Here is an 11,289-nt window from a genome sequence, read left to right on the forward strand (position 1 = left end):
TTGTTAATCACCTTTTACAGACGAGGAAACGGAGGGTTTAGATAACTGATAAAGATAATGCTAGTAAGGAATCAGGGTAGGACTTGAATTCCCTGTTCTGCCCTTTTGGAATACAAACTTACTGTATAATATGCAACATCATTATCTCTTCCCTCATTTCTTTAATAATAGAAAAGCTACCATTTGATATCACTAGTTGCCAAGTTTCAAGCAAAGCACCGCACACATACGATCTTATTTAATCCTAAGAGTAACCTTGTGAGAAAGACATCAGTGATTAAGATGTGAAAACTTGACTACTTACCCAGAGACAGCTATTAGTAAAGAACAGAAGAATGATTGTGCTAAAAGTCTGCTTTAAACCTTAGCAGGCCTGCCTCTCTGCCACTGCATTATAAATACAGCCAGGGTGGCCCTGGATGTGGTCTCCTTGCTTTTAATTCTAGGACTAAAATCTTGATGAGTGACACGTGCCTGTGAGGCCTTCCTTAGTATCTCTTCAGCTCTGCTTGTCCACCAAGCCCGGAGGCCATTCTCTCATCCAGTCCTGGAGAGTCAGTTTAGTGTTCCTAACTGTCCTAGAGCCTACAAAAAACTAAGAGTAACTTTATCTTTTTTGGGGAAATTGTACCCAGATAGTGGTCTTGACAACTTCTTCAAACCATGCTGAAACATACGCTTGAGGGAGTTTTATGTTCCTCACAAAACACTAAATTGCATTTGTCTTTTGAGCTTTCTTTTTTTTTTTTAAATATATTTTTATTGATTTCAGAGAGGAAGGGAGAGGGAGAGAGAGATAGAAACATCAATGATGAGAGAGAATCGTTGCTTGGCTGCCTCCTGCACGCCCCCTACTGGAGATTGAGCCCACATGCGGACATGTGCCCTTGACCAGTATCGAACCTGGGACCCTTCAGTCCGTAGGCCACCGCTCTGGCTAGGGCTTGAGCTTTCTTTTTAAATGGGTTTTTCTTTCTATAGACTTGATGATACTAGGCCTTGTCGAAGAATATTAAAGGACTAATGTGTGGTATGCATTTTGAGAAACTGCACTCCAAAGTTAAACACTTTTATTGGCAAAATCGGTCATCTATTTATTCCTTTTTTTTTTAAAAATATATATTTTATTGATTTTTTACAGAGAGGAAGGGAGAGAGATAGAGAGTTAGAAACATCGATGAGAGAGAAACATCGATCAACTGCCTCCTGCACATCTCCTACTGGGGATGTGCCCGCAACCAAGGTACATGCCCTTGGTCGGAATCGAACCTGGGACCTTTCAGTCCACAGGCCGACACTCTATCCACTGAGCCAAACCGATTTCGGCAATTTATTCCTTTTTTTTTTGTTTCTAAATTAGTCCTCCTGTAAGTAATCTGTTTACCCATTCATTATCATTTCATACCTAGAAAACCCCGTGTGTGATAGCTGTAAAGTTTAATTCCAATATTATGAAAAGTCTTCAAAGCAGTATTGCATCAAGATCCTGTTTTGTTTTCTCACTCTAGGTTTTCCTTTCATACTTGTTACTTATGCCCCTCACTGGGAGTCATTCAGCCTCCTGAGCAGCACTAACACCAAATTTTTCTTTGCAGAGATGCTGAAGATGCAGTTTATGGAAGGAATGGTTATGATTATGGCCAGTGTCGACTTCGTGTGGAGTTCCCCAGAGCTTATGGAGGTCGGGGTGGGTGGCCCCGTGGTGGGAGGAATGGACCTCCTACAAGAAGATCTGATTTCCGAGTTCTTGTTTCAGGTATGTTTCTTTCAAACTGAATGAGATGATGCATGTAAAGTACTTAGCACAGTCTGGCCTCAAGAAATGTTAGCTGTTATTCTTCAGTGCATGGCATACATGGGTTGTTTTTTTCCCTTAGCCTATGCAAACTGACAGTCTGAAACGCTGCCCTGTCTTGCCAGTGAGGCAGGTATCTTGCAAATGAAACTGCACCAGTAGTAGCCTTGTTAGAACATAAGCATGTTTTGTTTTTTTTTTAAATATATTTTTATTGATTTCAGAGAGGAAGGGAGAGGGAGAGAGAGATAGAAACATCAATGATGAGAGAAAATCATTGATTCACCGCCTCCTGCACGCCACACACTGGGGACCGAACCCACAACCTGGGCATGTGCTCTTAGCCGGAATTGAACCTGGGACCCTTCAGTCTGCAGGCCGACGCTCTGTCCACTGAGCCAAACCGGCCAGGGCTGGGTTTTTTTTTTTAGTGTACCATGATATTAAACTTGAAAAGATATTCCAGAAGCCAGATTTAAACAACTTACCCAGCTGTGGATCCTGAAAAAAGACCAGTTTTTGTGGTGGTTTTGGGCTTATCCTATATAATAAAAGGGTAATATGCAAATAAACTGAACGGCAGAATGACCAGTCGCTATGATGCTCACTAACCACCAGGGGGCAGATGCTCAATGCAGGAGCTGCCCCCTGGTGGGCGGCTGGTGAGCCCAGTGGTGGTGACAGGAGCCTCTCTCGTATAAAATAAGAAAAACAACTTAGTGTCTTACAGATTGTATTTCAGAATATAGAACAAAATATCTAGATTGACAAGTGATAAAATAATATGCTCAGGTTTATTCATCTTTTGAAATAACAACACTGGTAAAGACCTGGGGGCTTTTGCACATTTTGTGGGTGTTTTAGGGCCCTGGTGGAGTAAAATGTCTTGGGGAGCCTGGCACCTTTTTCTATGTGAATATCACAGTCACAGCTGATTCCCATTGTGCTTAAGAGTGATACTCAATGTCTGCCTATTGCAGTGATGGCGAACCTTTTGAGCTCGGCGTGTCAGCATTTTGAAAAACCCTAACTTAACTCTGGTGCCGTGTCACATATAGAAATTTTTTGATATTTGCAACGATAGTAAAACAAAGATTTATATTTTTGATATTTATTTTATATATTTAAATGCCATTTAACAAAGAAAAATCAACCAAAAAAATGAGTTTGCGTGTCACCTCTGACACGCGTGTCATAGGTTCGCCATCACTGGCCTATTGTGTCCCTTCTTAATTTTATTTTTTTAAAATACATTTTTTTATATATATATATATTTTATTGATTTTTTTACAGAGAGGAATGGAGAGGGATAGAGAGTTAGAAACATGGATGAGAGAGAAACATTGATCAGCTGCTTCCTGCACACTCCCCACTGGGGATGTGCCCGCAACCAAGGTACATGCCCTTGACCGGAATCGAACCTGGGACCCTTGAGTCCAAAGGCCGATGCTCTACCACTGAGCCAAACCGGTTAGGGCTTAAAATACATTTTTATTGATTTCAGAGAGGAAGAGAGAAACATCAATGATGAGAGAGAATCATTGGTTGTCTCCTGAACGGCCCCCCCCCTCCACGCCCCCAACTGGGGATTGAGCCCGCAACCCCGGCTTGTGCCCTTGTTGGGAATCAAACCTGGGACCCTTCAGTTCACAGGTCGACACTCTATCCACAGCCAAACCAGCTAGGGCTTTTTTTTTTTTTTTATAACGTATTTTTTTGATCTTAGAGAAGAAGGGAGAGGGAGAGAGAGAAACATCAATGATGAGAGGGAGTCATTGATTGGCTGCTTCCTGCACACCCCCTATAGGGAATCGAGCCCGCAACCTGGGCATGTGCCCTTGGTTGGAATCGAACCCAGGACCCTTCGGTCCGAAAATCGACACTCTATCCACTGAGCCAAACTGGCCAGGGCCTTCTTAATTTTTTTAACCCCAGGACTCTGTTCCCTCCTTCAAGAAGTCATACAGTTGTTTTTTCCTCTCCATGCTGCTCTGAAATCCTGCCTAGAAAACTGTTAGGAAATGGCTGCAGTCCTGAGCTGTGAGCGGTAAACACAGCCTTTGAGAGCAGGAGCACATATCCCTTTCATGACATCAGGTAGGGTTGTATGACTTCCCGCTAGTTTTAGCGTCTGAGTCTTACCTTTCCCCACTGTATTGAAGGATATTGGTGATCTCTTAAGAGGTGTTTGTCAGTTAGTCACACCTACAAAAAACCAAAACTTTAGATTTTTGTTAACTTCCATTACATTTTGGTTATTTCATTGGATGGTTTCAAATTCCCATGTGGCTCAGCGGTTGAGCGTCGACCCAGGAACCAAGAGGTCGCCGGTTTGATTCCTGGTCAGGGCATGTGCCCAGATTGCGGGCTCGATCCCCAGTGGGGGGCATGCGGGAGGCAGCTGATCGATGATTCTCATCATTGATGTTTCTGTCTCTTTCCCTCTCCCTTCCTCTCTGACATCAATAAAAATATATTTTAAAAAAAAAGAAATCATTGATTGGTACTGAAATATTTCATATGGAATAAAGAACTCAAAGTCTTGGGAGTTTGGTATTAATTGAGGGACAAAGAAAAAGAGGCTATGAATTCTCAAGAGATACTAAAACTATAATGAGATGGACTTCTTGCTATCTTGGGAAGGCTTGTTCTGGAAGATTAGCCTAGGATTAGCTTCTTTTTTTTTTTTTTTTTTAAGAATATCTGATTCTGCATATTTATTTTTATTTATTTTTTAATCCTCATCTGAGGATATTTTTACATTGATTTTTAGAAAGTGGAAGAGAGGGAAATATCGATGTGAGAGAAACACATGGATTGGTTGCCTTCTGCACAAGCCCCGACCAAGGCCTGGGCCAGGGAGGAGTCTGCAACCGAATTACATGCCCTTGACCGGAATTGAACCCTGGACACTTCGGTTCGCAAGCCAATGCTCTACCCACTGAATCAAACCAGCTAGGGCTCTAGGACTAGCTTCTTAAGGTGGTTTGCCACCTATACCTTAGTGCTCTTTGATTTCGTGTCCCTTACCCAGATTTGTGATTTGGGAACTCTCAGGATTTAAAAGTAGTGATGGAGAAGGGACCTGAGGTGTTGCTGGCTCTTAACAGGGCATTTCACACAGCTGAAGGATTGGCCTCTTATGTTCTCCATACCTAGGACTTCCTCCCTCAGGAAGCTGGCAGGACCTGAAGGATCACATGCGAGAAGCTGGAGACGTCTGTTACGCAGATGTGCAGAAGGATGGAATGGGGATGGTTGAGTATCTCAGAAAAGAAGACATGGAGTATGCCCTGCGTAAACTGGATGACACCAAATTCCGCTCTCATGAGGTGAGTCCCTACCTTCTGTTGAGGAGCTTGTAGCCAGTCCACTCCACCCGAAGCTGACCTAGCAGAAGTAGCAATAGGCCATGCATTTGCCACTTGATGACCTCACAGTACCATTAAAGGTCTATCTTAAGTGGACAAAGCCAAGGAATTCATCATGCCTAAGCCCTGCAGGGTCATAACAGAGAGAAATCTGCATTCATAGTATTTTTAACCTGGAGAGAATACTGTGCAGTCTGTCATAATGTGGTGAGCTATTGTGATAACATCCTTCTCATAACTGGCTTAATCTTTAATGTCTCTGTGAACCTAAATATTATGGCTGTCTCTCCTCTGGGTCTAGTATGGGCTCTGCAAGCCAGCCTCATCTCAGCCTTTCTAGATACTGCTATTGGGGCAGAGTTGTCACTTCATTGTTCTTTCCCAAAGTAGTGCAGGATCCTTTTTGGAACCTGAGCCACCTTGTTATTTTTTTGTGGTTGATCACCTCACCCTCAGGGCTTAGTTCTGGATGTCCTTTCAAGAAGGCAGCTGCTGCTGCCCAGCCGGTTTGGCTGAGTGGATAGAGCTTCGGCCTGCGGACTGAAGGGTCCCAGGTTCGATTCTGGTCAAGGGCACATGCCTGGGTTGGGGGCTTGATCCCTAGTATGGGGCGTGCAGGAGGCAGCCAATCAATGATTCTCTCCTCCCTTCCTCTCTGAAATCAATAAAAAAATACATATTTTTTTAAAAAGGCAGCTGCTGCTTTGGATATCTCAATCTGATTCGAATGGTGACTGTCCCTTTGATACCATTGAGAACAGATATTAGACCAATTGGACATTTTTTTTTCTGGTTATCTTGCCTGACTTGCTATGGGGTTTAGGAATGTCTAAAGACATGAATATCTAGGCCCATTTCTTTTTCTAAGGATTCATATAATTCCCTAATGTTATGGGGTGAGGGATGTATGGCTTAACAATGCTTTTGCTCAGACTAACTCTTAGGACTTGAAATTGGAGCAGAAATACAATAGCACCTGGTCAAATACATGCAAAGCAGAACTTCAGGTTAAATCCAATTATTGACTTCACGTAGGGGAAAAGCATCTTGCTCTTTCCTTTTAGCATATTTAGATTTTCTGAAAATGGTGGCTGATGGCAAAGGGCTTGGAGAAAGGCCAGACTGAACGTGACTCCTGCTGCTTAGCTGAGCTACTCTCAGTTCTGGTTCCTCCATATGCAAAATACTAGTCAGAACAGAACTGTGTTATAAGACTTGCTGGTAAGTTAAATTATGAAAAAACTAAAGCATCTAGCCCAAGTCCTGACACCTGGGAGATGCTGAATACAGGTTAACTCCTTCCATAGGTACCCATTGAAAGATGCATATGAGGCAGCAGGGGATTGAACTATACTAGTACAGGGTAGGACAAAAGTAGGTTTACAGTTGAGTATGTGAAACAGTTTATTTTGTATTTATTACTGTGTTTTTCCATATGAATAACTGTAAACCTACTTTTGCCCCTCCATATAATATATATAATCTCTGAGAGCCTTTCCAGTTCTTAGATTCTAGGGGGTTAGTGGCAGTTATTAAGATATGTTAGCAGTAATAGCTAGTATTTGAGCATTTACACATGTCAAGTTACGATTTATTATTTGTGTCACCTTGAGCAGATGAGAGCATTCTTGAAATGGACTAGTAAGAGTACCTACCCCAATAGAATTGCGGTGGTTTGATGAGATTAACATTGTGCCAGGCAAATAGTTAGTGCTCAATACATCACTATTATTGTTAGGCAGTTATGCTAGGTGTTGGTAGACTTTATTATTCTGGGTCTTATTTTACCTTTTACTTTTTGTTTGAATTTCAGGGTGAAACTTCCTACATCAGAGTTTATCCAGAGAGAAGCACCAGCTATGGCTACTCACGGTCTCGGTCTGGGTCAAGAGGCCGTGACTCTCCATACCAAAGCAGGGGTTCCCCACACTACTTCTCTCCCTTCAGGCCCTACTGAAACAGGTGATGGGGATTTTTTTCTTTATTTTTTTAGGTGAACTGAGCTGCATTGTGCTCAGAATTTACATTCTAGATTGATGATTTAGTGTCTTAGAAAAATTTTTTAATTTTTTTTAAAGGAAATAAAAGTACATAATTTCTACCAGGGCCATATTAGCAGTGAAACATTTTCAACTGCAGAAATTGTGGTTTTGGTTCAGAAACAAGTTGTATATTTTTCACCCCTGATTATGGGGGGGAAAAATCAGTGCTATGTGTTTGTGGGTTGCTCTGCTATGGAGATCAGCAGTTACTGTGACTAAATGGACCCATTCTGTTTAGAAATATATTTTAAATGTTTCATAATTGACATGTGTGGTTGTCCTTGATTAAGTTCATAGATTTCACCAAAAAGCATACTGATTAAAAATAATAACTGAGTTGTAGTGATAGCTTGTGCTCAGTTGGTAAGGAGCAGGAATGGATAACTTTGGGGATAAAGATAGTTGCTCTGCCCTAGCCAGTTTGGCTCAGTGGATAGAGCATCAGCCTGCGGACTGAAATGTCCTAGGTTCCATTCCGGTTAGGGGCACATGCCTGGGTTGCAGGCTCGATCCCCAGTAGGGATCGTGCAGGAGGCAGCCAATCAATGATTCTCATCATTGATGTTTTTATCTCTCTCTCTCCCTCTCTGGTATCAATTATATATATTTTTTAAGGTAGTTGCTCTGATGATAGTTTGAGAACTTCTATCCCAAGGGCAGTTCAGGTTCTCTTTTTTTCTTCTCTTTTAAATATATATTTTTTATTGATTTCAGAGAGGAAGGGAGAGATAGAAACATCAATGATGAGAGAGAATCATTGATCAGCTGCCTCCTGAATTACTGGGGATCAGGCCTACAAATCGGGCATGTGCCCTTGACTGGAATCGAACCCAAGACCCTTCAGTCTGCAGGTCAACACTCTACCCACTAATCCAAACCAGCTAGGGTCTATCACTTTTACTTCTAAATATGTCTCACTTATCCTTGCTACCTGAACTTTAAAAAAATCTTTTATTTTTCAATTATAATTTATTTTCAATATTATTTTGTCTTGGTTTTGGGTATACAGCATAGTGGTTAAACAATCATGTACTTTACAAAGTGTCCCCCACTCTCCACTCCTGATATTTCCAGTATGCACCTGGCACCATACACAGTTACCACAATATTGACTGCTGTACTTTACATCCCCGTGACTATGTTGTAACTACCAATTAGTACTTCTCAATCCCATCACCCTTTTCACCCAGTCCCCCAGCCCTTATCCCCTTTGGCTACTACCAGTCCACTCTCTGTACTATGAGGTATGTGAGCTTAAAAAAAAAAAAAAAAAAGTCTTGGGTGTGTGTGTGTGTGTGTGTGTGTGTGTGTGTGTGTGTGTGTGTGTGAACACACCATCTTGGATTCTGCTCAATTCAGTAATTATGGGGGTCAACTATGTCCCAGGCCTGGGGCTATATTTTTTTACATAACCCACTTTACTGAAGTATAACATGTAAAAAAATATTTAATATATACAACTTAATGACTTTGGGGTTAAGTATACACCCCTGAACCCACCACCATCAAAGCCATTAAGTTCTTTTCAGAAAGTAAAACTGTATGTGTGGTTAATATCCCCTTTGCATGTAATCACTTTGTGGGATGGATGTCAGGAATTGCAAAGCTGTACAGTCTACTTTGAACACTCTTCAGAATTTAGCAGAAAGTTAACCCTCTGTTCAGAACAAAGTGGGTACCCAGGAACAAACTCAAGTGTGTTTGGTAAAGATAAAAGGGTGCTCAGGTCAATGGAAATAGCAACTAAAAAGGACAACTCGGGTTATCACACTGTGGTCAGATACAATGTCTAACAGATTATATTAAAAAAAAATTCACTTAAGTACAATTGGGTAGACAATTTTGGGAGGAGATAATATCTTCCAAAGTGAATATTTCATTGGAAGTAGACAATACCTTAACTTCAGGAACACATTGCCTTGTTTTGGCTAGATCTTTCCCAGTTCTATCTTCAGAAGAGTTAATTACTAAGAAAAATACTTAATCATCGATTTTTTCCAGTTATTGAGGGAAGTGGGCACTTTAGTATTCATAACAACAAAATACTATCGTGCTTCCATGTATTCACAGTGTACCCCTTCCCAGAATAGCTCTTCAGCTCTGTGAGAAGGGCTCTTGTTCATCCAGCTTTGGCAAAGAGATATTACCTGTTTGAAAATAATAATAAAGAAGCATGTTATAGCTGACCCTGCTTTCCCAGCTGGCTCTTATGAGCTAACTTATCATTGGTTTGTCATGGAAAATAAACAATGAAAGTAAGTGTAGCTACCAACCTGTTTTTCTGAAAGACTCAGTTATAAGTGAAGCCTAAGTAATGCACTTTTAAATAAGGAGCAGATTCATGTTAATTACCCATCTACAGTGGGACCTTGACTAACGAGTTTAATTCGTTCCGTGACGGAGCTCGTAACTCAAATTACTCGTATGTCAAATCAAAAAGTGAACAAGTGAGACACGTGATGCTGGGCTGATGTTGTGGTGTTCACTGTGATGTTCGCTGGGCCAACTAGCGGTGGGGTATCTGAAGCTGGCTCGTAACCCGAATTTTAGCTCGAAACAAAGCAAAAAATTGGCCGAGAGACGGCTCATATCTCGAAAAACTCGTTAGTCGGGACACTCGTAAGTCAAGGCCCCACTGTATATGCATATAGGAAGGGAGGGAAGACTATGACTGTGAACTCACTTTGTCCCAAGAAACAAAGTCTGACACAAGGTTCTGTTTAGAAGTAACATGTGATCAGTGGATGTCTGCTGAAACTGTGATAGCCGTTAGGCTCTGAGATAGATTCAGAAGTCTTACTTCTCTCCACAGTTGACTGAGGCGGATTAGTGAATCAGGCATGGTTTAGAGTTCACACATGTTTTAGCTTTCCTTCCCATCCTTGCTTCAACCAGAGCCTTCCTTTAACTGGTTGGCCTTGATCAAAGAGGTAATCCCTGAGCTGGAGGGCTGATGTTGCCCTGGACAATGCTCGGAATGATTCTCTGCTGAAGGGATCTCCTGAACTTAAGGTTGGCGTTGGAAAATCATCTACCTGAGTGCTTAGGCTACAAATATCTATACGTATGCAGAAGCTCTGAGGGCCCACTTATCTGCAGAGGAAATAAAAAAACCCACCCAAAGTTCTGGGTTTTATTACTGGCCCAGAGTTATTTTTAAATTTCCACTTAAAATAGTTGCAGTGAGGTTTAAAAATGCAGATTTTTACACCAAGGGTTGCAAACTGATAGCTCACAGAATACATCTGGCTTATAGGTATGTTTTATTTGCATGGTCTTTTTTTTTTTTTTTTAAATTGGTTGCCAGTACTTAAAATTTGGGAAATATCACACAAAATGCCAGATGTCCAGGTTCTCTGGGACATTCCTGCCTGAGAAGCAGTGAATACCAGTTGCCCCTTTAGGTAGAGCTTGAGCTTCAGATTTGCTACTGGACATACTCGTCTCCACCCCAGTTCTATTTGGGGAATATACAGTTCCTACTATATTCTTAATTTACTGTGGGACAAGCTTGTTAAACTTTGGGAAACACGTACCTGGGGGAGCCACAAAATACTCCTCCACAACTCGATGGGAGTTCCGTAGTAGTTCTTCAGCACAGTTGCCTTCTACCACATTGTCGGATCTCAGGTAAAGACATCTACAAAACCAGAAGCTTAAGGTTACCTCTTGGAAGAACAAGGCTTTGAAGGCATGGGTGGAGAGGGTCAAGGATGGGGGAACAAAGACACAGCATATTCTTGAGTTCTGGGCACTCAAAAATGGAAGAGATATGCCCTAGCTGGTTTGGCTCAGTGGATAGAGCGTCAGCCTGTGGACTGAAAGGTCCCAGGTTGGATTCCAGTCAAGTGCACATGCCCAGGTTGTGGGCCCGACATCTAGTAGGAGGCTTGCAGGAGGCAGCCAATCAATGGTTCTTTCTCATCATCGATGTTTCTATCTCTTTCCCTCTCCCTTCCTCTCTGAAATCAATAAAAATATACACTGAGTGGCCAGATTATTATGACCACCTGACGTTTGTAGGCAAATTAGCTATAATTTCACACTGAAGTTGCTAGAGGGCCAGACCATTATAAATAGG

General features: G+C 41.8%; 1 protein-coding gene across 1 annotated transcript; it reads left to right on the top strand.

The window, feature by feature from the left end:
* Positions 1 to 1,575: 1,575 nt before the first annotated feature.
* SRSF9 (serine/arginine-rich splicing factor 9) lies at positions 1,576 to 7,472 on the top strand (the record flags this gene model as incomplete). The annotated part of the gene is made up of 3 exons (XM_005863805.2): positions 1,576 to 1,756; positions 4,955 to 5,127; positions 6,980 to 7,472. Coding segments are annotated over 3 exons (498 nt in total), but the record flags the coding sequence as incomplete, so codon positions are not given.
* Between the last annotated feature and the right edge of the window lie 3,817 nt (positions 7,473 to 11,289).

This window comes from Myotis brandtii, unplaced genomic scaffold, assembly GCF_000412655.1.
Source record: "Myotis brandtii unplaced genomic scaffold, ASM41265v1 scaffold181, whole genome shotgun sequence".
Taxonomy (NCBI): Eukaryota; Metazoa; Chordata; class Mammalia; order Chiroptera; family Vespertilionidae; genus Myotis; species Myotis brandtii.